The sequence below is a fragment of the Engraulis encrasicolus genome, chromosome 8 (genome assembly GCF_034702125.1).
Source record: "Engraulis encrasicolus isolate BLACKSEA-1 chromosome 8, IST_EnEncr_1.0, whole genome shotgun sequence".
In the NCBI taxonomy this organism is placed as follows: domain Eukaryota; kingdom Metazoa; phylum Chordata; class Actinopteri; order Clupeiformes; family Engraulidae; genus Engraulis; species Engraulis encrasicolus.
In genome coordinates, this window is record NC_085864.1 from 21405645 (window position 1) to 21431805 (window position 26161).

Below are 26161 nucleotides of genomic sequence, written 5' to 3' on the forward strand. Positions count from 1 at the left end.
AGCTTCGTTGGATCGTTGACGGGGGCGATCGTGTACACGGCTCCGGTCTCCGAAGGGGTACGCACCACCATGTGTACCTGGGAGTTCCACACATCTTGGATTTTATTTCGACCTCGCACGCCGAGGTTGCGTACATATACCCGTTGCCCTACTTCTAAAACAGCAGTCTTCACCCGTGCATCGTGTCTGTCCTTGCGATATTCCGCCGCTGCGGCCAAACGCTCCCGAGCCCCATCAAATGCCACTTGAAGCCGGGCCTGATGCTCCTGTATCCAGTCGCACACTCGACCATGGACCGGTGGCCGAACTCGGCCCAGGAGGAAGTCTACGGGTAGCTGTGGCTCTTGGCCGAACATAAGGAAGTGTGGCGATTCTCCTGTCGCTTGATGCGGGGTGGTATTATAACAGAAGGTTACGTGCGGCAGGCAAGTTGCCCAGTCGCGCTTCCGAGAGGCCGGTAGGGTACGCAGGAGGTTGTGTAGAGTGCGGTTAAATCGCTCACATTGGCCGTTCCCGGCCGGGTGGTACGGGGTGGTTCGGGACTTCTGGACCCCGTACAGCCCGCAAAGCTGCTGAATCAGGGTGCCCTCGAAACAGCGCCCCTGGTCGGAGTGGAGCCGACCAGGAATTCCGAACCGGTAGAACCATTCCACAAGCAAGACCTGGGCGACCGTCGAGGCCCGCTGATCCCGGGTGGGGACGGCGATGGAATACTTACTGAAGACGTCCGTGATGACTAAAACGTTCTCCACCCCCCCCGACGTGGGCTCCAAAAGCGTGAAATCCACAGCTACCACTTCGTTGGGCCGCGATGCCAGTAGGTGGCCCATATGCGCGGCGGCTAGAGGAGGCTCCCCTTTGGACTCTTGGCACCTAAGGCACTTTTCACACCATCGGCGCACCTCCGCAAACATGCGAGGCCAGTAGCACCGTTGCCCAACCAACTCCAGTGTTCGATTAATCCCCTGGTGGCCATGGTGCTCGTGGAGCTGGTTTAGGACCTCTGATTGCAGGGCAGCCGGCAAAACCAGCTGGAGGCACTCATCACGGCCACTGGGGTGTAGCACTCTCCGGTAAAGGACTCCATCGTTCTCCACAAACCGTTTCCACTGCCGCAACAGGATCAAGGCCAAGGGTGACAGAGCTTCCCGTTCCTCACGAGTAGGCCGCCGACGCGCCTTCCAGAAGGCCAGAATCGGCTGGATAACAGGGTCTCCTTCTTGCAGAGAGCACAGGTCCGGCAAAGGGTGGGAGTGCAGCACCGAAACAACCAACTGAGAGGCGGTGATGCTACCCCCCGGGACAGCGGCCGGTTGCAGCTGACCAACCGGGTCGCTTGCTTGCAGAGTGCGCAGAGCCGGCAAAGCGTGGGGGGACGACCCCGAGACACTGGACTGAGAGGCTGTGCCGCCATCTCCCTGAGCCGCTACCTGTTGCAGCAATCTAGGGACCGCTGTACCCGGAACCAGGTCACTCATGTCTTCTTGGTCTGGCTGATTCTGCCGCGACAGGCCGTCCGCATTACCGTTAGATTTACCCGAGCGGTACTTTAATTCAAAATCAAATGATGCAAGCTGTGCGGCCCACCGGTGTTCGACCGCCCCGAGTTTGGAAGTAGTGAGGTGACTCAGGGGGTTATTATCAGTGTACACGACACACTTCTGGCCCAAGAGATATTCGCGAAACTTCTCGGTGACGGCCCATTTTAGGGCGAGGAACTCGAGCTTCATAGAACTGTAATTGTTCATATTCCGCTCTGTAGGTCTTAACGTTCTACTGGCGTATGCCACCGGTCGGACTTTGCCGTCCACCTCCTGCGAGAGGACCGCGCCCAGTCCGCAATGGCTGGCGTCGACCTCAAGAATAAATGGGCGGCTAAAGTCCGCGTACGCCAGTACCGGCGCAGACACGAGCCTCCCCTTGAGTTCCTCAAAACTTCTTTCGCAATCCTCTGACCATGCATCAAGAAACTGCTGCCCCGAGGGCCGACGGGAACGGCTCCCGTTCAAGGTGGCCACCAATCGATGCAACGGCGCGGCCAGCTTTGCGAATCCTTCAACGAATCGTCGATAATAGCTGGCGAAGCCTAGGAACGATCGGAGCTCCGACACATTGGCAGGTCGCCGCCATGTGGACACTGCCTCCACCTTGCCAGGGTCGGTAGAGACACCGTGCTGAGAGATCACATGTCCCAAGTACTGAACCTCCGGCTTAAAGAACGCGCACTTCCCTAATTTAGCCTTCAGCCCCTCCGACTGCAACCGGGTCAAGACCATCTCCAGGCGCTGTAGATGTTGCGCCACGGTGGACGAGAAGATCACGATGTCGTCAAGATACAGTAGAACGGAATGACACTGTTGGTCGCCGAACATACGTTGCATTAAACGTTGAAATGTACCTGGTGCATTGCACAGGCCAAAAGGCATTCTGTTCCATTCAAACAACCCGAAGGGGGTACAGAATGCCGTTTTGGCTCGGTCACCTTCTGTCACAGGGACTTGGTTGTACCCACTGGCTAAGTCCATCGTAGAAAACCAGCGGGCACCTGCCAACATGTCCAATGTCTCCTCGATCCGAGGGAGCGGAAAGGCGTCCTTCCGAGTTCGGGCATTTAACAGGCGATAGTCGACACAGAGTCGCAAGCTCCCATCCTTCTTCCGGACTAGAACAAGGGGAGAAGCGAATGGACTACTGCTTTCTCCAATGACCTTCGCCTGGAGGAGCTGGTTGATATGGGTTTTTACGGCCTCGTAGTCGGAGGGGGCAATGCGCCTGTAACGCTGCCGGACCGGTGTTGGATCCAACAGAGGGATGTCGTGCGAGATTAGGGAAGTGCAACCCAAGTCGCCCTCATAGGCGGAGAAGACCGAAGAGTACCTCAGAAGCAGGGCCCGGACCTCAGCCTGTTCCTCGGCAGGCAGGGGTAACAAGTCCACTGCGCGGATTTGTGTCTCCAAAGGCGACGGGGCAGGCGCCTGAGGGTCAGTAATGGCGGCCACGGAACGGACCTCCACCACGTCCCGTGGCAAGCTGATGATCGACACAGCATTCACCTGTCCGAGTCTAGTACGAGCACCAAGCCACGGGTCACCTGCACCAAGGCAGGGGACACCAGCAACCCCCCGGGCAACCCCCGGTCCGTCGGCTCAAAGAGGGTTCCAAGCCCTGAATGTTGCTCAGGGCAGGTGGCAGGAATCAACTTCATGGTCCCCCCCGGAACCCGCCATGGCGCACGGCCCCGGACATTCACCACGCCGCTGGTCTCGGGGGTGGGCCGGATTTCAGCCTGATGACAGTGTTGCAGCGCTTTCAGCACCGGTCGAGGGGCAGTTGACACTGATGGGAGATCGAAAAGCGTGGGACCGTGCCGCCCAAAAAGTTCCTTATAACACTTGCCGATAACATTCATACCAAGAACTCCAGGGACCACGGAAGCCGTGCCCCCTGGGGGGTCGCGAACGACCAGAACACCGCAATCAGGCATACTCTTCCCGCAAAGCTCAATATTCAGCTCCAAGTAGCCCAAGTAAGGAATCTCTAGGCCGTTGGCCGCTCGGAGCTGCAGCCAGTGACATGAGCGTAAACGCTCCTGCCCCAAAGATTCGAAGTTGGCAGCGAAGAAACTTTCAGTGACGGTGGACACCATAGACCCAGTGTCAATGAGACAGGGGACCTGAACCCCGCCCATCCGGACGAGCAGATGTGGACAGTTAGAAAGTAACGCCTTAGTGGCATTGGGACGGTCAAGGGCATTACGTGAGCCAAGAGAGGCCCCCCTCGGACTGTGACTCCTCAGTCCGGTGGGCGTCAGTTTCCCGAGGGCTGGTTCGGTTGGAGGGGCCCGTTCTTCCGAAAACCCGGAGCCTCTACGGGAGGGTGCTTGTGGGGGCCCCGCCACTCGTTCTCCGTCACAATCCGCAGCAATATGGCCTGTCGCACGACAGCGCCAGCAGACAAGGGGTCCCTCCCGAGGAGACCGACCTCGCCTCCGTGGCTCCCCCTGTGTGGCCGCACCCCGAGAAAGATGCTGCAACTGAGCCTGTTGATTTTGCACCATTTCCATGAGCTTCGCCATGTCGGCCTGCAACTTCTCCATATCAGATCTGGTCGGCGCCCCACCACGGGGATCCATGCTTACGGCGCAAGAGGTACCAGGGACCCCAAGGGAGCGATCGAGTGAAGACAAGGAAAAGCTACGCGGCCGCTGCGGTTCGGCGGCGCCCTCCCGTTCCCAACGCATGGCTTCCTTACGCACCGCGATCAAAGTGGCTAACGGCGTGGTCCGAATGAAACTCTTCAAGTGACGACGCAAGGCGCCCTCGTTAACATGCTCCACAAACTGATCACGCAGAAGAACGTCAGCGTTAAGAATTCCCTCAGGCGCACTTCGTCTAACCTTATCAATAAGGGTCATTAATGCGATTGAAAACTCTAGCAGTGTCTCTCCCTCTTGCTGTTTTCTCGAAAAGAACGCCTCCTGCAAGGCCACGTATGACTGTGGGCAACCGTAAAGCTCCTGTAAAATTTCAAAAATTTTCTCTGGGTTTTCTTTTTCTTCTCTCGGCCTATAGCGGATCTCATCCCGTGCCTCGCCATCCAAGTGATCGTAAAGAAAATAGGCTCTCTCGGCAGCAGAACCATGGCGCGCCCGCATACATGCCTCCGCCTCCTCCTTCCACGCCTCGATACTTATGCCCCCATTTCCCCTAAACAATGGGCACTTCTTTTCCCTTGGGACAAAGACCAAACGTTCTGTAGCGGACCCTGCCGGGGCGCTACCATTTAGTGTGCTCGTACTTGTGGCCCGCTGGGCGAGGGAGGCCTTTAAGCGCTCATTCTCGGCTCTTACCTCAGCCAACTCATCCCTAATCTCCTGTGCGTCCCGCGACATGCTGCGGAAACCGATCAAGACAAATTTGGAAAATGCAAAAACTCACAGGGATGGCTGGTCCAAATCCCGAGAGAGGGGCGGTCTCCCAACCTCGGCTGCTGCTCCGCTTCTACAGGAAAAACACAATCTCACAGCGCTTATTCGGTGGTGCTCTCACTTTCAACCAACCACATACATACACTCATTCAACCATTGACCATATGACAAATTTCTATTACAAAGAGTGACAAAACAAAAACCTAAAAAAATGAAACCAGTGTCTCTGCTCCTATGCCAATCCTGCCCGACTATAAGCCAAAATGTAGTGGGCGAGACCGTTACAGGAAGTAGTTCGACTACGCCACCCCCGGGGGTGGAGCCCCCGGAGGAAATGAATTAGGGGTAGTTACAGATACCCCGGACCAACACACAATGTACCCGCACAATAGATTACCAGGCAAACACAGGTTCGTGCACAATGGAGGCAGAGACAGTGGTGACAATTAATAATTCAAATCTTTATTATTCTTTGCGTTATAAAAATATATTTTTCTCACTCTTTGTAATAAAATATAAAAAGGTACTCACAATTCACAAAGTGCAGTGGGGTGGGTGTGCTGTCGCAATCACCCGCAGATAGATAAACACTTGCCCCAAAGTATGTTCACGTTAACAGTAAAGTGCAGGGGTGGGTGTGCTGCCACCACACCCGCGGATCTGTAAACACCTGCCCCAAAGTATGTTCCTTAATTCACAATAAACAACACACCTGGTAGGCCTAAGGCCTTAGAACCTACACTCAGGTTGTCAGACTTTGCCACTAGGGGCTTGCACGGCTGACACAATAGGGCGGATGGCACACCTCAGGATTAACAAAAGAAAAAAATAAAGAAATAGTTCACAACAAACAGAAATAATTCACGGCAAACAGAAACAAGAAGAAATCACAACAAACCATGCAAAATAAATCAAAATCCAATAAGCACATGCAGTTAAATTAGAAATTAGATAATTGAATGAAATAATAAAAAAAGGGAAATTAGGCACAGCAAACGAAAGAAAACGAAAATCAAAACATGAGGTAAACCAATCCCAGAGGCTCAGCTCAGTGCAGTCCCCTAGGTATCCCCACACTCACTAGTCACTACCTACACACACACTGTGGAATGGCTCACACACCAGCTCACACCGAGCCGAGCGCCCACACACACACACACACACACACACACACACACTGAACCAAAGCGCGCCAACGCACACACACACACGAATGTCCAATTTCCCGAGGCCGGAGCAGCAGCCGAGATACGGGTTCCCGGCGTCCAGAGGCACCACACAACCGGGGCTAAAAGTCGCCGCTCGTGCACCTAAACGCGTGGTGTGTCTGACCACGGCCACACAGATACAACCCGAAGATGAGGGCGCACCGGTGCGCAATTCTCACAGTCGGAGTGCCAATACAGGGGTACACGGCCGAGGCGCCGGTAGCGACCACACGCGGCGTGCAGGAGACGGGAAAAGCGCAAGGTAACCGTTGCATTGTCCACCGAAGTCCTTGCCAGTGGAGAAGCAAGAGATCACTCTAGCCAAGTAAGAGACGCCAAGTTGGAATCACAACCTATAGAACAGCAGACGCGAAGTTAGCCACTAGCCGCTGGCTAGCACATAAACAGCGACAAGAAATGGTCCACATACTCACGAGGACAAGAAATGGTCCACATCTCCTAGATCTGAACTGGACACCGCACTCCTCTCGACGACGAGGGGAGAAGCAACCACAGCATTCGCCGGTGGCGATGAAACGCGCAAAGGGGGACTTTGCGGGCTTACCGAATACTAGCCACTGGCAGTATTTATGAAGAGACTTCCCATAAGCCTCTACGAGCGGCGTGGTGACGTGTGCCGCAGCGTCAGACTTTCCCTTAAAGGAGCAGCGCTCCACTACATCTGAATACTTCAGCCTACATCGCTCCACATGACAAGGATGCCCTTTGAGCCCCCTCTTGTTCGCCATAGCAATTGAGCCTCTGGTTATCCTCCTTAGGTCCAACACAGAGATTGTGGGCATATCTAGATCAGGCATAGAACATAAGGTGTCCCTTTATGCAGATGATCACCTCCTGTATGTGTCAAACATCTCCACATCCATACCAGCAGCACTTCAGTGCCTTACAACATTTGGTTCTTTATCAGGGTATAAAGTAAACTTCCCGATAAATGCAGCAGCTCAAGCTTATCCTACCCACTCCTTTCCATTTAAATGGGCAAATCACGATTTACTTATCTGGATGTACAGGTCACAGACAAATTTGACAGACAGGATCTGTTTAAGTTCAACTTTGCAAGTTTGCTATCCAATGTGCAGAAAGACTTTGAGAGGTGGTCTATTTTACCCCTATCACTCCCAGTCAAAATTAATTCTATTAAAATGAACACACTACTAAAATTCTCATATCTTTTCCATACCATCCCCATATTCATTCCACAAACATTTTTTGTAAGATTGACACACTAATTACAGAGTTTCTCTGGAACAGGAAGGCACCCAGGATTCGTAAAATGCTCCTCCAAAGGCCCAAGAGTCTCAAGAGGCATGGCATTGCCTAATTACAGTACTATTACTGGGCTGCCAATATTAGAGCCCTACACTACTGGCTGCATTTTGACACTCTTACTCCACACCCTACTTGGCTACAGATGGAAGCCCAATCCTCTTCTTTGAGGACATTATTGTACTCTCCTCTTATATTTTCTCTGTCTTCATACACTAAAAATGTATGTGTCAAAACATCAATGAGAATTTGGAACCAGTTCAGGAAACATTTCAAGCTGGGTGATATTTCTATCCTTTCTCCTCTCACTGCAAATGTTGCTTTTCCGCCTTCACTGATTGACGGAGCATGGACGGTCTGGTCTAGGTTGGGTATCACGTCCTTAAAAGACCTGTATATGGATGGGGTATTTGCATCATTTCAACAGCTGAGTGGAAAATATGCTTTACCCACATCACATTTTTTTTTTAGATATCTACAGGTACGCAGCTTTGTTAACACCTTATATCCCAATTTTCCCAATAAGTAATCAGCTAATCCCATTGACTCACTCTCAATGCCTCTTCCTAATACTAAAGGCAATGCAAGGCAAGGCAAGTTTATTTATATAGCGCATTTCATACACAGGTGCAACTCAATGTGCTTCACAAAGTTAACAAATGTAATTGAAAGGAAACAGGGAAGAAAGAAGGACATGAATTAGAGTAAAAAAAAACATTTAAAACATTAAGATAAAACATAATGTAAAAAAATAAGAAATAATAATAATTAATAAATAAGAATGATATGTAACTTAAGCTAGGGGAAAGCATCTGAGAACAGCTTTGTCTTGAGTCTACATTAAAAGCTATCAATAGTGGATGCATTTTTTTTTTTACGTCATCTGGAAGCTGGTTCCAAAGCTTTGAAGCATAGAAGCTAAAGGCTGCCTCTCCACACTTTGTTTTGACTTTTGGAATCACCAGCAAATTCTTCTCCGTTGACCTTAGTGAACTGGTTGGTGCATACAGCTGAAACATATCCAATAGATATGTGGGTCCCATTGCATTTAATGATTTAAACACAAGTAGAATTGCCTTAAAATCAATTCTGTAGCTTACTGGAAGCCAATGCAGCGATCTTAAAATTGGAGTAATGTGGTCGAACTTCCTTGTTTTTGTAAGAACCTTTGCTGCTGCATTTTGTACAAGTTGAAGCTGTTTAATTGTCTTTTTGGGGAGGCCAGTAAAAAGACTGTTACAGAAATCAACTTCACTAGAAATGAAGGCATGTATTAGCTTCTCCAGATCATGTCTAGACATAAGGCCCCTAAATTTAGAGAAGTTTTTATGTGATAAAATGCTGACTTAGTAATAGCTTTCATGGGACTGTTTAAGTTTTGGTTAGGTCCGTGTCCAGGAGCACGGTTTTTGCCAAAATTCCGTGCTCCTGGACACTGAATTATTTTCCGTGATGGACACACAGAAGTGCTCTCTCTATACTCCCACAGCTCTATGTTTCCACAGTCTTGTGTTTTCTCAGGATTTTTCTAATTTCAAATATTTTTTCTCAAAAAAACATTTCTTACTGACAGGTTAGGGTTAGGGATTGTTTTGGTCTGGGCACAGCTAGTTTTCTTTCATTCATTATATAGGGAAGCACAATACAGAATAGCGCAGGTGACGTCAGCATAATAAGAGGTGTTGATAGGCATGGATTTCAGTTCCTGCCTAGCTCTATTTAATAGGCCATGATGAGGTTTGCAGCCAGGCGCGGAGTGGCCATTGGGAAATCAGGGACTTGTCCCGATGGGCCGCGTCCGCAAAATGTATTATATTGGCCGCATTATTTTCTCAACTGGCCCCGATCTGTTAAGTGTATCATAGCGAAGGCTAACTAATTAAGTTTCACTTCTTGCCATTGAAAAGAGCTTGACTCACCAGTACATATACCGTCTACCCGACCGCAATACCTCAGTGACGGTGTCATACAGTAAATTGGCCACACCCCTTCTCTACTGATAATGTTCATTCACCGTAGATCGCGGAAGTTTACTAGATCTTAGTAACATAGTTTCGTTTTCAGTATTTCAAGAACCTGTGATATTTAGATTGGTTACCAATGGATGGAAAAATTAGTAAGTTGTGATTTATTTTCCGATTTCCACATGACTGTTACAGTTTACAGTCTGCCACTCCAGATTCACTTGTTCTGTGGTTATTGACTTGGGTTACAAACAGACTCTACCAAGTGGTAAGGAAGTGAACTGCAGATAAGCAGGAAAACACGTTGTACATGTTTTGATGGCATTGGTTTGTTAGAACTAGCGGTATATCTCCTTACAGTCGAAATAATGTTATATCATATATTTATATGTGGCACATTTAGGATGTAGCCTATGTAATGTCTGAAGAAATGGAACAAAATAATTACCACACAAGATTCTGATGTGAGCAGTGTGTAGCCTAAACTGTGGATTAAAATGTAATTGCAAGAAACAAAGACATTTGCTGCGATGAAGACAGCATTTTAAGGTAGGCCTACACCGTTTGGTTATTAATTTTGTTGACTTATGGTTGTGCTTTGAAGTAGCCTAGGTTTGGCTTAGTTGCTGCATGGTGGGTTCATTGCACAATGTAGACAGACTTTTTGTAAGCTATAGCCTACTCTTCTAAAAATCCCCACACTCAAAACTTTGTGCCCGTGTTCATCCTGTCTTCCTTAAACGATATTTCATTAGGACTACAAACTGTCAAAATGACAGTGGAGTGCACATTTTCATGGAACAGTAGCGTGATGTAGCCTAACCTGCAATGTTCTATGGTGAATGCTTTGGACTGTGATGATGGCTGTGTATTTCATGAAGTGTAGGCTACAATTCTCCACTTCAGGTTGATATTTTGACAACACTAATGTCCACATGTATTAGGCCTACGACTGCAGATTTCGTGGTTTTTGTTTTTTTGTGGTGGGTAAAAAGGGCCGCTAAGGGGAAAATTCTCCCGGTGGGAAAAGTCTTCCCACTCCGCCCCTGTTTGCAGCAAGTGAAACATGTAAGTAAAAGGGACACAAGCTTGCTCCACAAAAAATCCCAAACTGTTTTGAGATGTGCACGATGCAAGGGGTCACTAGAGAAGGGGTCACTAGGTTGCATGGTCTAAAACCTCGGATATGCTCTCAGATATCGGCTACCAACTCCAGTGCAAGTCCATCGCCACAAAACCGGAGACCTTTTGTAGCCAAACAGACAAGCGTCACAAAATAGTAAGTTTCCACGTAGTCCAGAGATCCCCATCAGCCCAGCCCTCTGCACGAAAGAAGAGAATACTTAAACAATAACAAATGCGCTGTCTTTCTCTACCCTGCTTGTTGTCACACGCGCCCTACTGTTATTCGTGATGACAGCCAGGAAATATTGCGCAATACTGAGGAATTAAAGAAAAAGCAGGACGCCCGACACTGAAGAAGGTTGATCCCGAAACGTCTGACGGGCAATAAACCACATAAACTTGGAATGCTGTGACAAGGCTAAAAGACAGAATTGACTCAATAAAACATCTGTAAAACATGGTTAGCAGCTTTTTATCTATGTGAAAGGATGCTTCCTTATGCAATGTAGGCGCTGGTTCGCCTTTTTATACCCAGATTCACAGTGTGCCACAAAGGTGAGTTTACTGTCGATTGTGGTCCCGAGATATTTATAATTGTCAACACATTCCACTACCTGACCTTTTATGGTAATAGACCCCTTGCACCTCCCTTGACAACCGTCGTCAGGACGAACTCAGAGGACAATCGTGCTCCGAACGCAGTGCGCAGCCCGTTGGAATAGCCAGATTACTGCAGATCAGTGGTCGGCAATTTTGTTTGTATACGAACCAATTCCCGCCCTCAGAATTAAAATAATCAGATTCTAGAAAAAAAACAGTATCTGAACTTGACAGTAGGCCTACCGATATTCCTCTGTAGACTTCCGTTGTGCTTCAAACTTTCTGGCCAAAGGACCACTGAACTGAATTGACGCGCTCGAGCTGTAGGCACTGCAAATCCATGTCACTTGCTTTGTTAGACCCGTGTATAAATTTCAATGTTGTCTTATATTTTGGTGAAATGTCAAGATAATGTTACAAATATGAATATCCTAGTCATAAAAATAAGGATGGCTATTAGAAATAGCCCCTGCAGACTGAAGCTTTTGCAGTGGTGGCGCCAACTGAAAAATGAGATCATGCTGGGGAAAATATAGCCTATCCACGCGTAAAATAAACAATGCGCAACGTTTACGCCTTAATATTTGAATCTATACAAGGTCAGATTAAGAGTAGTCTACAGTGTGGAGTCAATGGCCAGTCTGTTGTGCTACAAGTGTCAGATTTTAGATGGGCTTTTGGTGTGAATACCCCCCTTGGTACAAAAGGATCTCGGTAATCTCGGTTAAAACCATGGAGGTCCTGTTTTCGATCTTTTGCGTTTCTTCCAACACACCACCGTGTTTTAGCCTAGGCCTACATGCTTTCTGTGAGACATTTGCCAAGTTGGAATGGCGCAGCGAAAAGTTGCCTACAAAAAACAGCAGGCGCTGACAACGTCTCGGTCCCATTGCCACTGAAGACATAAAGGCTGTGTGCGCCCCCTGCTAAATTTGATGGCTTTGTGATCAAACCATCTCACTCGCTGCACAACTTTGATTAATCTTACATTTAGTGGGTGGAATTTAATGAATTAGACCCGCATTGATGACCACCTTGTTGCTGTTGGAACAGGGGGCACCCCCTTTCCCCTGTCTTATTGAACATCCCCGCTGGCCGTTATAATTGCTATTGCGCATGCATAGCCTATATTTTGCCATTACGATATTATCATTGCTTCTTTGGTTAGCAGCCCAATTGATCATTTCACCATTCACGTTTTATTCATCAGATGTTCATGGACACTCCTTGAGTGGACAATGATGATTTGTTTGATGGGTAAATGTAGATGACGTCCGCGCCTTTGTCTTACTTTATAGTTTTCGCTCGGTGCATAATTCCAAACCAAAAATGCAATGTGAAGATAAAGGAGTCGTACAGGAGCTTGATGCTGTTTAGTGAAACTGTATTAAAAGCTGAAAATAAAGAGAAGCCAAAACAGAAAGTGGGATGCAAAGGTTTCGGGTCTAGCCCGTCAGTGTTCCCATGTTTGACGGATAGGCTGAACAGTCGGAGAACAACTCCCCGTGACCTGCGCTGACATGCATTGCGTGTTGTTTTTAGTAAAATAAAGTGTCCTGGTAAGGATTTTTGTTTGCATAAAATTGAATGTATTGTGTGCTGATGCTCACGCAAATAGGCTATATGCCTATGACTCCCGTGCGTTTTCCAACAGCAAATCATCATGCATTATAATACGGTCGCTTTGGGCAATACTAACGCTGTCTATTCTTTTAGCCTACCATTGGCTCCTAGCTCCACGCTGACTATTCTACTCTGACTACACCCTGTCTAAATAATCGTAAGGCATAGGCCTAAACGTTGCACATTGTTTATTTTACGCGTATGCTATATCTTTTTCCCCCCTGCCAGCATCCGCATTATCTCATTCCCCAGATGGCACCACCACTGCAAAATAGGCTAGTGGTCCGTGAGTGGATTAGACTTTAAACATTATCCACATTTATAGTAGGCCTAGCCTACCGTAGCCTATTTGAGACATTCTCGTGACATTTCACAAAAAAGACAGACGCGTGTAGGCTACATTTCACGCCTCACCTAACAAAGCAAGCGACATGAATGTACAGTGCCTGTAGCTCGAGCGCGTCATTTCATTTGGTGAGAAAGTTTGAAACGCACCGTTATAACGGAAGCTTACAGAAGAATACCGGTCTATATTTGTAACATTATCTTGACATTTCACCAAAAAATAAGACGGCATTGAAATGTATAGGCTACACGGGTCTAACAAAGCAAGCGACATGAATTTGCAGTGCCTACAGCTTGAGCGCGTCCATTCAGTTCAGTGGTCCTTTGGCCAGAAAGTTTGAAGCACAACGGAAGTCTACAGAGGAATATCGGTACTGTCAAGTTCAGATACTGTTTTTTTTTCTAGAATCTGATTATTTTAATTCTGAGGGCGGGAATTGGTCCGTATACAAACGAAATTGCCGACCACTGATCTGCAGTAGGCCTAATCTGGCTATTCCAACGGGCTGCGCACTGCGTTCGGAGCGCGATTGTCCTCTCAGTTCGTCCTGACGACGGTTGTCAAGGGAGGTGCAAGGGGTCTATTGGTTCTTTATCAGTGGTGTGTCTCCTAAAGTCCACATACATGTTTTTTGTTTTATAAATATTCAGTTGTAGAAAGGACTGCTCGCACCAATCTACAAACTCCTGAACAATTGGACCATGACCCGTGTCCTTGTCCTTTAACAGACTGACAATAACTGAGTCATCTGCATATTTCATAATTATTAAGGCCATTAGCAAGATCAGCGTCAGAGTCAAAATCTTCTAAAATAACAGTGTTTACATTCTTTGAGTTCCTAATACCTGCAATGAATTTCATACTTGACCAGGCTGAACCCAAATTGTTAGTAACCAATTTATTTTCCAACATTGTTTTGTAATTGCTTTTAGCTCTCAAGATTTCAACTTTCAAGTCCTTGGTGGCTGTGTGCAGTTCCAGAGCAGTCCCATATTTGAAAGCATGTTTTTTAACCTGTATACAGGCTTTCGCTGATTTTGTCACCCATGGCATATTATTTGAATATATTTTCACTTTTTTGCAGGGAATAATCATGTCTCTGCAAAAGATACATAAGAGCATGTTACATCCACTAGTTCATCCAGGTCTTCACAAGCTTCAGTGAACATATCCCAATCAGTACAGTCATAGCACGCTTTTAGGCACTGCACCGACTCTTCATTCCAGTCTTTAATTTCCTTTGTGTGGACCTTTTCCCTCTTAAGGACAGTTCTATACGTGGGCATGAGATACACAAGCTTGTGGTCTCCGCGGCCCAGAGAGGCTAGTGGGACTGACTTGTATGCCTCCTTCACTGACCCGTAACATTGGTCAAGAGTCTTTTCCCGTCTGGTGGGACAGGTTACATATTGATGAAAGATCGGAATAGTCTTCTTAAGAGAGACATGGTTAAAATCGCCTAATATGAAGGACGGGGATTCGGGGGATATTGATTGCAGCCTTTGAACAACGTCATACACTGTTTTGCAAGCGGAGGGGGCGTGTGCTGCAGGGTGAATATACAAGACAGTAATACAAATCTGGGGAAATTCACGAGGCAGATAAAACGGGCACAATGACACTGATAAAAGTTCCACGTCGGGTAAACAAATCCTCTCTCTCACTGTTACAGCTGAACAGAACCTTTGGTTGATGTAGAGACACACCCCTCCACCTTGAGTTTTGTTTGTCACCGCACTGTTCCTATCTAAGCGATGCGGTGCTCCAAAGCCGGTGATCATCAAGTCTGCATCCTGATCACGCTCGGTTAACCAGTTCTCAGTGAACGCCAAAACGCAGCAATCTTTATAATCCTTTAGGAAGCGAGCATTTCCCTGTAGTTCATCCAATTTGTTCCTTATGGATTGGACGTTCCCCATGATGATTGAGGGTAGAGGGAGCCGATTGGACTGCACCTTCCTCAGACGCAGCCGAACTCCACAGCGCTTCCCCCTTTTTCTTCTCCTGTTCCCCCTTGATTTTTCATAGACGTTTTCTGGAGTTCTTCGTATGAGATCAGGGATCTGGAGCGTGATGTCCAACACGCCAGCTGGTCTCACAAAGTTCAGTTGCAGCAGCTCACACCTGCTGTCTTGCCTCCTGGCCGGGGAGGCAGAGTTGTGTGCTGAAGCTGTGACTAAAAATCAGGCTTACAGTATTCCACCAAATATTGATTTCTGAACTCTTCCAGATGTTTTAGGGGTCAATATCATCTTGTTTTTTTTTTGACATTTTGAGGTCTGGAAACATTGCTGCTTATGTGTTCTTTTGATTGTTTGTGATTTTCTGCAAATAAATGCTCTGAATGACAATATTTTCTTTCAATATTTTTCAGAGGAAATGTAGTCGGCAGTTTATAAAATGAAATAATGCTTGTTTTACTCAATCACATACCATAGTAAAATCAGAACATTTCACATGTCGCAATGCCTTTCAATTTTTTCGCAGCTGTGTGCAGAGGTAAATAGATTACATTCTTAACCATTGTGATTTTGTGTGCCTCCTAAGCAATGAACAGGAGCGTGGAAGAGGCCATAACCTTGGTGATCCTGACACTCAGCAAGATCAGGAAGGAGAGCGCAATCTTTTTGGGGCAAACTTTCATCTTGTCCGAGCTCTGATTCACTCATCACTGATTTGGGGCACATTGGACCATTTTGAGGTATTTGTAATGATTATACGGTACATTTCTGTACATTTGGATTGCTACCCGCTACTCCGGATGGCTATACTGCCGTACCAAACAAGAACGCTGTATCTGCGGTGTTTTGGTTTTTAAAGGTTACATCTTTCAAGCCAAAAACGCAGTAAAAGTCTGTGTAGTTACTGCACTTTACCATTGAAGCAGTGGTTTGGGAGTAGACAGTAATACCAGCCAAGAACGCAGCAACTCTATTTTTGTGGTAAAAAAAAGAGCTATGAATGTTGTTTTTTTGTGTTTGCATACATTTCTATTCTATACAAGTTAGGGATGGCACAAACCGCACCGAAAACCGAAACCGTACAATTCACACACATACCGAACCGAACCGTGCAATCCGTCGCAAACCACAATTCATGTACTGCCCAGAAAAATATGTAAAACAGACATTCTAGGAGTATCTTATCCTGTCTCTCTGATTAAAACATTAGCGTATTAGACCAATCAGAGGATGACACAATTAAAATCACACCATTTTCACATTATGAGCCTATACAATAAGCCTATTATAAGCCTATACATCACTTTATAACTGTAGTTATATTAATATTGTTTAATATTCCCAGTGCATCATTTATCATGAACAAAAAAAAAGAACCGTAGAGAACCAAAAACAGTGACCTTGACACCGTGATATGAACCGAACCGTGAATTTCGTGAACCGTACCACCCCTAATACAAGTATTACCGGTACATGGAAGTGTCACCACCACTTTACAGACAATACAGTTGTCCTGGCAGAAAGGAAACTTTAAAGTGATACTGTCCCATTTTTGGAAATAAGCTTATTTTACACCTCCCCTTGAGTTAAATAATAGGGTATTACCGTTGTCCTGTACTTTCAACCGTTCTTGGAGTATGGCCGTGTAAATTTTACCTCCATGCTAGCAGTTAACATTGAGTCCTATGAGACCAGCTCGCGGCTAACTGGTCTCATAGGACTCAATGTTAACTGTTAGCTTGGAGGTAAAATTTGCACTGTCATAACTAGAAGACGGTTGAAAGTACAGGAGAAAGGTAAAAGCCTATTATCTAACTCAAGGGAGGGTGTAAAATAAGCCTATTTCCAAAAATCGGACAGTATCACTTTAAAGCCTTTTTTCTCGGTCACTGTTATTGAGTTACTGTGTTCTTGTTTTGTATGGCAGTATAGTGGGTCACAAGAATTATATTATTCACTCTTATGAGGGAGTTTAGAAGGAGAGGAAAGGGGAAGGAAATATCCTTGGGCCTAGAGGTTCGCTATGGAGAAACAATGATCTGACATGAAACAGTGGAGATATACAAGTTAAAACAAATTTATTTATGAACACATTCACTACCAAGTCACGTAAAATATGTTTTGCCTCCCATGCGTTGGCTCCCAAACCGTATTATTGGATATTTATAGGATTATGAATCTACACATTCTAATGCACATTCTGTGTGATTCTCATAATAATGTGATGAACAGAACTGACATAGATCATGAAAACACCTACAAAGTCAAAACTCCTACAAAGTCAAAACCCCTACAAAGTCAGGATCTGGATATTTCATCATCTGTGCATTTTATTACACACAGTATTTGAGTTTTATTATGGCCAGTCAAACCACTTCCTGATCACGTCACGTCATGTCTCGAGTTACTTCCTGGGCTGGAGAATCAAAACATACTTGCCTTGCTAGCTAGCCTATTCCTAAACATATGGAAGGATTAGGAGTTTTGCTGCCATCAGGATAGGTGTAAAATGGAAGGTTGTAATGAAAAACAGCATGCAACACAGCAGGAAGTAACCTACTTTTGGGTGAGTACTTTGGCACGTCTACTTTTATCTACAGAACGAAAACTGCCAGTCAAGTGACATTAGCCAGCTAGCATTTCAGATGCTCTGAACTGCCTGACCAGGTGATTTTTGCACCAAAATAGTTTACTTGGAAGCTACTGGAGTTGTTCTTTGGGCGTGAAAATGCATTTAGACCCGCAATTTAAACTCGGAGAGTCAGAGAGCACCCAAAAAAATCAAAAAATGACATAAAATGATGAAATTGGCTGGGAGTCTACGGTTGAATTCCAAAAAACGTCTGGTATTGAATGTGTTAAATAATAATCAGAGGTAGAGTTCAAGTATGTAGCTATGTGCAGTATGTCAAATCTAGTAATAGTTACCCAAAAATAGTAATAATGTAATCATAAACACTAAAAATAAATAAAAGAAAAGCAGAGCTCTGAAAAACAATAAAAATGGCCAATGTCCATACAAATACAAAAAGGGAAACTTGAATTGTCCGTGGGAGGAAAAGGATGAAAAATATATATAGAAGGGAAATAGTCCGAGGGAGTGTCAAGTGTCATGTCAGTGTACGCTTATCTGGGGAAAGGCAGGGAGTCCAGTCTTCCATCGTTGGCAGGTCAGGTGGGTAGGCTCGTCATCGGGTTCAGGAATCTTACACGTACTATATAGCAAATCAATCTACATACTTAAGTTATGTAAAATGAATAACCAGTCATTAAACTTTTAATCGAAAAAAAAAATGTAGGGGCTTTTTATGCCTTTATTTGATAGGACAGTCTGAGATTGTGACAGGAAGTGACAGCTCCTGATTTGAACATCACCGTCAATACAGCAGACTTAATATAAAATCTTACCAACATACTGTATTCCTATCAAGGGGTCCGCCCATTGGTCCGACAGCCCATTAGTTCGACAGCCCGTACGTCAGACAATAAGCCATATGGGAGCATCACGCAGCTACTGGGGTGGGCTAGGCTACACCTGGGCACATCTTTTCTGACAAAAGCATGCTTTTACTGACGTTTAGGGTTAGGAATTGTTTTAAGTTTACTGAATGTACAGTATATCACGAAAGTGAATACACCCCTCACAATTTTGCATATTTTTGAGTATATCTTTTCATAGGAAAGCATTACAGAAATGTAACTTTGACACAATGATTAGTGACCTTTTAACAACATATTTAACCGCTTAAATGTCTTGTTCACTCAGAAAAAAAAACTAAATACAGCCATTAATGTTTGAACATGTACTCACAAAAGTGAGTACACCCCAGATTAAAATCAGGTAGAGAAGGGGCTATGTTGGCTCGAATCGTCTCGAAATGAAACGAAATGAAAAGGGATGACAAGGGAGGTCATCAGTGTGCGTTTCAACCTTTCTTTGCATTGAACTTTTACATTTTGAGTCTGCATCTGGCTTAAATAGATTGGTGTGAGATTTGAATGCAATCCTATGGAGAATATCATGATCTGCTTCAGTAGTCACAGTGCATGTTGACATGCATGTTTCTTTTAGGTGTATTTCAGATTGCCAATGTTGACAGCATTCATGCATCCCCAAACCATGTCAGTCCCACTACCATGCTTGGCTTATGAGAGGATACACCTTTTTTGTAAAACTCACTTGTTTACCACCACACATGCTTGACACCATCTAAAGCAAATTTGTTTATCTTGGTCTCTTCAGATCACACAACATGGTTCCAGTGATCCAAATCCTTGGTCTGTTCATCTCTCTTGAGACCAAGATAAACAAATTTGCTTTAGATGGTGTCAAGCATGTGTGGTGGTAAACAAGTGAGTTTTACAAAAAAGGTGTATCCTCTCATAAGCCAAGCATGGTAGTGGGACTGACATGGTTTGGGGATGCATGAATGCTGTCAACATTAGCAATCTGAAATACACCTAAAAGAAACATACATGTCAACATGCACTGTGACTACTAAAGCAGATCATGATATTCTCCATAGGATTGCATTCAAATCTCACACCAATCTATTTAAGCCAGATGCAGACTCAAAATGTAAAAGTTCAATGCAAAGAAAGGTTGAAACGCACACTGATGACCTCCCTTGTCATCCCTTTTCATTTCGTTTCATTTCGAGACGATTCGAGCCAACATAGCCCCATCTCTACCGGATTTTTATCTGGGGTGTACTCACTTTTGTGAGTACATGTTCAAACATTAATGGTTGTATTTTGTTTTTTTCTGAGTGAACAAGACATTTAAGCGGTTAAATATGTTGTTAAAAGGTCACTAATCATTGTGTCAAAGTTACATTTCTGTAATGCTTTCCTATGAAAAGATATACTCAAAAATCTGCAAAACTGTGAGGGGTGTATTCACTTTCGTGATATACTGTAAGAACTATGCCCAAACCAAAATTGAATATTTACAAACAATATGACGCTAAAATAAATAATAAAATGACTGTACACTGACAGAACATGCGGTTAGGATTAGGAATTGTTAAGGTTTGGGCATAGTTGTAACATGTCTGATCAGACTTATGGGCTGTCGGATTAATGAGCTGTCTGACCAATGGGACGTAACCATTTCTATCTTCTTCTCCTCTTATTCACAAAATAATACAGAGGTGCTACTTACAGTAATCTTAAATAATATAATACAATACGATGTCAGTAACGTATAAGTTTCTTACAGTCTAAAAGCTCAGATTGTTGTTTTTTTTTTAAATGGCTAAATCTTATCACTGAAATGCTAATAATGCTAATAGAACTCGTGTTTCAAATTCAAGTCTTCAATCCAAAAAGAGAAAATGTTCAGGAGAGAAAAGTTGATGGTTGGTAGTAAAGAAGGTGTGGGGAAAGTGAAAGAAGGTGAAAGTATGAAAGATGATGGATGAAATCGGTAAGGTTCACGGAGAAATTAACTGGGTGGAGGTCTCGGGTCAGGAATCAAGAAAATCAGCTAAACTGAGTGGTCGCCTAGCAACTGGCCAACCTTGAGCTGCACAGCTGGAGCAGCTCAGATAAACAATAATTCTATCGTGTCTACGCCTGTGTGTGTTGTGAACTGTATTTATGTTGTGTATGCATGCTGTGTAGGTGTATGTGCTGTGTGTCTGGTAACAAACCAGATGTGGATTATGCCCGGTGTACACCAAGCACGAACTTTGCGACCTGAGCGGTGAAAGTCATTATTTCTCTATGGATGGAAGGCGATAAAGCTACCAGAGTGAATTGGCCAGGAGCGAAGCGAACTGAGCGACCAGAGCGAATGTTGATGATTAAACTCAAGCTAATCGTGACACGAATCGCTATGACGCGGGTTGGCGAAAACCAATTGGAATGTTCATAACGACGAAAATCCCAGGCTGTCAAGACAGAGCCGTTATGTGATTAGCTGAATCAAACATGTCAATGCCCGTCCAGAGTGAATGAAGCGTATTCATGGCGAAACTTCTTCAAATACCCCAGCTACCTGGGTCGTGTAGGTAGCGCCTGGTGTACAGGGGGCATTACACTACCATGTGCATTCAGTAATTGTCCATTGGCAACTATTTTTCTGTCTGTCTAGGAAATCGAAGAGATTGTCCAATTTGAATCAGAAAATGTAACAGAGTACCTGTGTCGCCATCTGGAGAAAGACGTTGAATTGCTTGCCAGTGCTTTAGGAAAGAGTAATGAAGATGCAGAAATTGCTGTCCACTTTTTCTTAAAGCACATCATGGAGACTAAATCAGGTACCAGCATGTGTAGGCTACTATTCTCCAGAGTGAATGCATATTATTGCGGTGAAAACATTCAGAAAAAATGTGTAAAATGTTCATTAAGTGATTTTTTGCATTAACTTGTTAGCAAATTAGCAAAATAAGTTTCAGTCATTACATTGAATCTCTCGTGACAGGGAATGAGGAAGTGGAAGGCCATTTTGAACTTAAGGAGGACAACGAAAGTGAGGACCAACAAGATGACAACTTCCCAGGTAGTACAAATTTTACCTTTAAAGGTCCATGGCCGCACTTTCACACTTTTTGAAATTTGGTAGTTCATACGCATTCTGCGTGTGGAATTTGTATCCTACCCTCATTGCCTACATGGATGGAAATGATACAGAGAATGAAGCAGTGCCCCACAACATTAAAGGCCAACTTCCGATAAAACCCAGTTTTACGCACTCCTTTTGAAAATCGGACGGTCACCTCAAGTTAAACTCACATGCAAGGCTCTCATAGCGGTGCGTCACCTCACCTGACTGTATTTCCCGGTGTTTCCCAAATGACATAAACAATGCAGAGAAACGAGCGAGTCACGAAAGCCTTTCCGTGTTGCGTCACATTGAAAGAAGGCGTTGCCCACTAAGGTTTATGCCGACCCATTTTTCTAAAAACATGTAGAGTCATTTTTTATGCTAGCTTTCAAAACCAGCAATGCCTGCTGGCCCGAAACCTAGCTTAGCTTAGCTATCAGCTGGTTGCTACTCTCAGATACACACAGAGCACAAAGCCTCATACACACAGCCGTCTCACTCTGGTGGTTCCATGCCTGCAGTTCGCCTAGGGGTCGCTGTCGAAAGAGCACAACCCTGAATGGAGCCTGCACGCCTTCTTTGGCGCCCCTATAGTGCAGTACCACCCGGGGAAGTGGCGACTCTAACTTTAGACTATCTCTCTGCCAAGCAGGAGGAAGGGAGCCAATCAGAGATGGAGATAGACGAAAAACCAGAACGACCCTCTCGTTTCTCCACAAGCCACCTTGCAAAAACAGCTTGAAACAAAGCAACCAGAACATTTTTAAAAACAGGACCAACGCGTAACACATTCCATAACAATGGGGAACACAGCAATATTAATGAAACTAGATTGCATTCTTACAGAAAATGCTGGAAGCTGGCTTGCCTTTTGGGGCAGAGATGAGCAGTTTCATTTTTGATATCTCTATACCTAAATTAAAAACAAACTACTATTGAGAAAACAAAGCTAAAAGAAATGTTGGAAAAATCCATCCACCCAGCCAGAAGTTATGGGCCTAACAATTCAGCCATCTTGGATTCAGCCATTTTGAAAGTGTTGTAGCTCCGCATTTTGGGGATATACTACATGACATACATGCTATTTTAAGTTGGCTAAGGAACACTGCATATGATATAATTTTGAAAATCAACATGGGTCCGAGTGGGATTCGAACTCACAACCACCATGTCCCTAATCCAGCACCTTTGCCATTGATACTAAATGACACACATGCTATTTCAAGTTGGCTAAGGAACAGTGCATATGATGTAATTTTGAAAATCAACATGGGTCCGAGTGGGATTCGAACTCACAACCTCCATATCTCTAATCCAACATCTTTGCCATTGACACTAAATGACATACATGCTATTTTAAGTTGGCTAAGTAACACTGCATATGATATAATTTTGAAAATCAATATTGGTCCAAGTGGGATTTGAACTCACAGCCTCCATATTGCTGATCCATCACCTTTACCATTGAGCCAAGCAGCTGGCTGTCATAAACATTCAAGCAAGACAATATCTCATTGCATTGAAGAGCTGAACAATAGACTTCTAGAATGGTAGTGCAACTGCTCGTTAAGAATAGAATGTTGAGAGAAAGTGACAGTTGAGATGGAAACCTGTATTGGCAGCACCTGTTCTGATTGACTGTATGGCAGTTAGTATTGTGCTCTAAGGCAGAGGGCAGAATCAAAACAGTCTCTAGTTTTTAGATCGCTGTTGTTAAAAAGCTAAAAAGAATTGACACATGTCCTTTGCACAGATTAGAGTCATACGTGTGATCTTTCTAACAGTCCTTGATGAAGTTTATAGGTTAAACGGTTCAGTCACAAATGAACCTCTTGTTGCAGATGACCTGACCTCTTCAGAAAGGCACTTGAAGAATCAATAGGACACAGCCATTGGGGGGTTTTACACACCTGCCATTTAAAAAGTAATGGAAGTTGGGACATGATATTTTCACCGTTTGGAGTCATCTAATAGAGCTCGCTAACAACGTGTCAACTTAACCTCTGGGTGAAAGTGTTGATGTTTTATGAACGAAAAAGCCTCCTACACTCTGATCTGTAGAGTGGACGGAACAGTCTCTCCTGAAGGTTCTACCATTGTTTTTCAATGGGGACCCAAACTTGCACAAAATCGACGAAAACGAAAAAACAACAAGGGGTATGGACACACAAAGCATTTTTTTGAAATCTCCAAGCCGAGTCGGTCGTCTTAGTGTTTGAACGGTGTCTCTATCTCGAAAGGCCTAGGAGGAGAAGCGGTTTCTGTTTTTACTGCCCTGCACAAGAGAAGCAAGCATAAACTGTACTTAGATATTACTATAAGCATGGCAAGCCCGCTTAATAATAAACTGTACTTGGAGATCACTATAAGCGTGGCAAGGTCACTTAATAAACAGGACTTAGAGATTACTATAAGCGTGGCAAGCCCGCTTAATGACATTGAGAGGACATCTTCAAGGCTGTTTCCCTTTTCCACCACTTCCAATATTTTTTACTCCAAACACTTGCTTTTACGCATTCATGTGAACATGTAGGGTGTCCCTTCATAACCTGAGTAGAAGATCATATTAACCAGAATACAGTGTGAACCCGGCAAAAATAAATAGAAACAAGGCCGACAGGCGGACAACAGATGCGTCCCTCTATGCCAGTTCCAACTATGCCATTTTTCCCCCCAAACGCCCCCCTGGCCTCCTCCTAGCCTGTCAACGCCCCCCGAGGATGTACTTTTTGTTTATTGGTCATCATGGACACTCCAAATATTGTGGCAGGCAGCAAGGCAGCAAAATGGCGAGACATGGCTTTATTTTTTGCAGTTTAGGGTATAATAAGCTTATCATCATTCTTGGATTTGGAAAAGAACCATAGGCTATGATTTGAAATTTCACATAGCCTAGATGAAGTAGGCTACATTACAAATTACCAGACATTTATTAGGCCTAACAACCTTTAGTAACACGCCATTTCAGCATTATGTGCATGTGGGAAAGAATCTAAACATCGACAAATAATAAATAAATAAAACCGTTTGGGTGAATCATGCGCTTATGGGTTCACCCTTTAGGTGAATTATGGACTTTTTTTCAATACCAGCTTCACCGTCAAGGCACAAAGCAGTGAACTTCCGTGCCAGAGTTTATCAAATGCACACGACTGCAAAGCAATTACGAAAGACGCGTTCTCTCCTGTACTCTCTCTGAGCGCAACGAAAAGCACATGTGGGGTACGAGCCTGCCAACGAAAAACAAGGCCGACAGGCGGACAACAGATGCGTCCCTCTATGCCAGTTCCAACAATGCAATTTTTTTCCCCCAAACACCCCCCTGGCCTCCTCCTAACCTGTCAACGCCCCCCTGAGGATGTACTTTTTGTTTATTGGTCATCATGGACACTCCAAATAATGTGGCAGGCAGCAAAATGGCAAGACATGGCTTTATTTTTTGCAGTTTAGGCTATAATAAGCTTATCATTCTTGGATTTGGAAAAGAACCATATGATTTCAAATTTCACATAGATGAAGTAGGCTACATTACAAATTACCAGACATTTATTAGTATCAACCTTTAGTATCACGCCATTTCAGCATCATGTGCATGTGGGAAAGAATCTGAACATCGACAAATAATAAATAAATAAAATCGTTTGGATGAATCATGTGCTTATGGGTTCACCCTTTAGGTGAATTATGCGCTTATTTTTCAAAACCAGCTTCACCGTCAAGGCACAAAGCAGTGAGCTCCCGTGCCAGAGTTTACCAAATTCAAACGACTACAAAGCAATTACGAAAGACGCGTTATGTCCTGTGCTCTCTCTGAGCGCAGCGAAAAGCACCTGTGGGGTACGAGGCTGCCAACGAAAGAACCTCCCTGTAGGCTACGAGTAGGCTAACACACCGTATGTCAAATGGCCCAGCTGTCTACTTGTAGTTCGAGCACCATGTTACAGTGCGCAGCGCAAGCTGACTACTGAAAAGGCAGAAGTAAACTCGCTGGGAATATTAAAAGGGAGGCTCGTAGGCTACACACAGACCTCTGAACCCGAGTTTGTGGACTGGAGAAAAGCGGAGGAAAATGTGAATGTTATGAAAGAAAAAAAGCTAACCAAATGTTACAGGTCCACGTTTAGAGGAAGAGCTGCGCTGCGGGTCGCCTGTCAACTAATTACAGTTCCATGTCGTGGAGCGTTATGCAATGCAAACGCCCGCACAAAGGAAAATGTGAATGTTTTGAAAGGAGAAAAGCTATAACCAAATGTTACAGGTCAACGTTTAGAGGAAGAGTTGTATGCGCTGCGGGTCGCCTGTCAACTAATTACGGTTCCATGCCGTGGAGCGTTATGCAATGCAAACGCCTCTCTATCCGAGCACAAACATCTGTGTGAAAAACTGCCTGCCGACTTTTAAATCGTTCATTTCCACGAGTTTCTGACGAATCAAAATAAAGTTGCCTCCCATTGTCCAAACGCAAAACAATGGCGAAAATTGAATGCCCCCCTCAGTTGTCTCACAATGCCATCAGCCGTCTTGCCTGTTTGGTAATATGTTCTGGCTTGCACGCATTCGCTCCGGTCCA

General features: G+C 44.9%; 1 protein-coding gene across 4 annotated transcripts in view; it reads left to right on the forward strand.

Moving 5' to 3' along the window:
- Positions 1–26161, forward strand: part of LOC134454258 (E3 ubiquitin-protein ligase rnf213-alpha-like) — a 102661-nt gene that overhangs the window by 65891 nt on the left and 10609 nt on the right. For all 4 annotated transcript variants that reach the window (XM_063205153.1, XM_063205154.1, XM_063205156.1 and 1 more), the window contains 3 exons: positions 15628–15781; positions 21139–21304; positions 21469–21546. In XM_063205153.1, coding sequence (XP_063061223.1) covers positions 15628–15781; positions 21139–21304; positions 21469–21546 — 398 coding nt within the window. The remainder of the gene's footprint in view (positions 1–15627; positions 15782–21138; positions 21305–21468; positions 21547–26161) is intronic.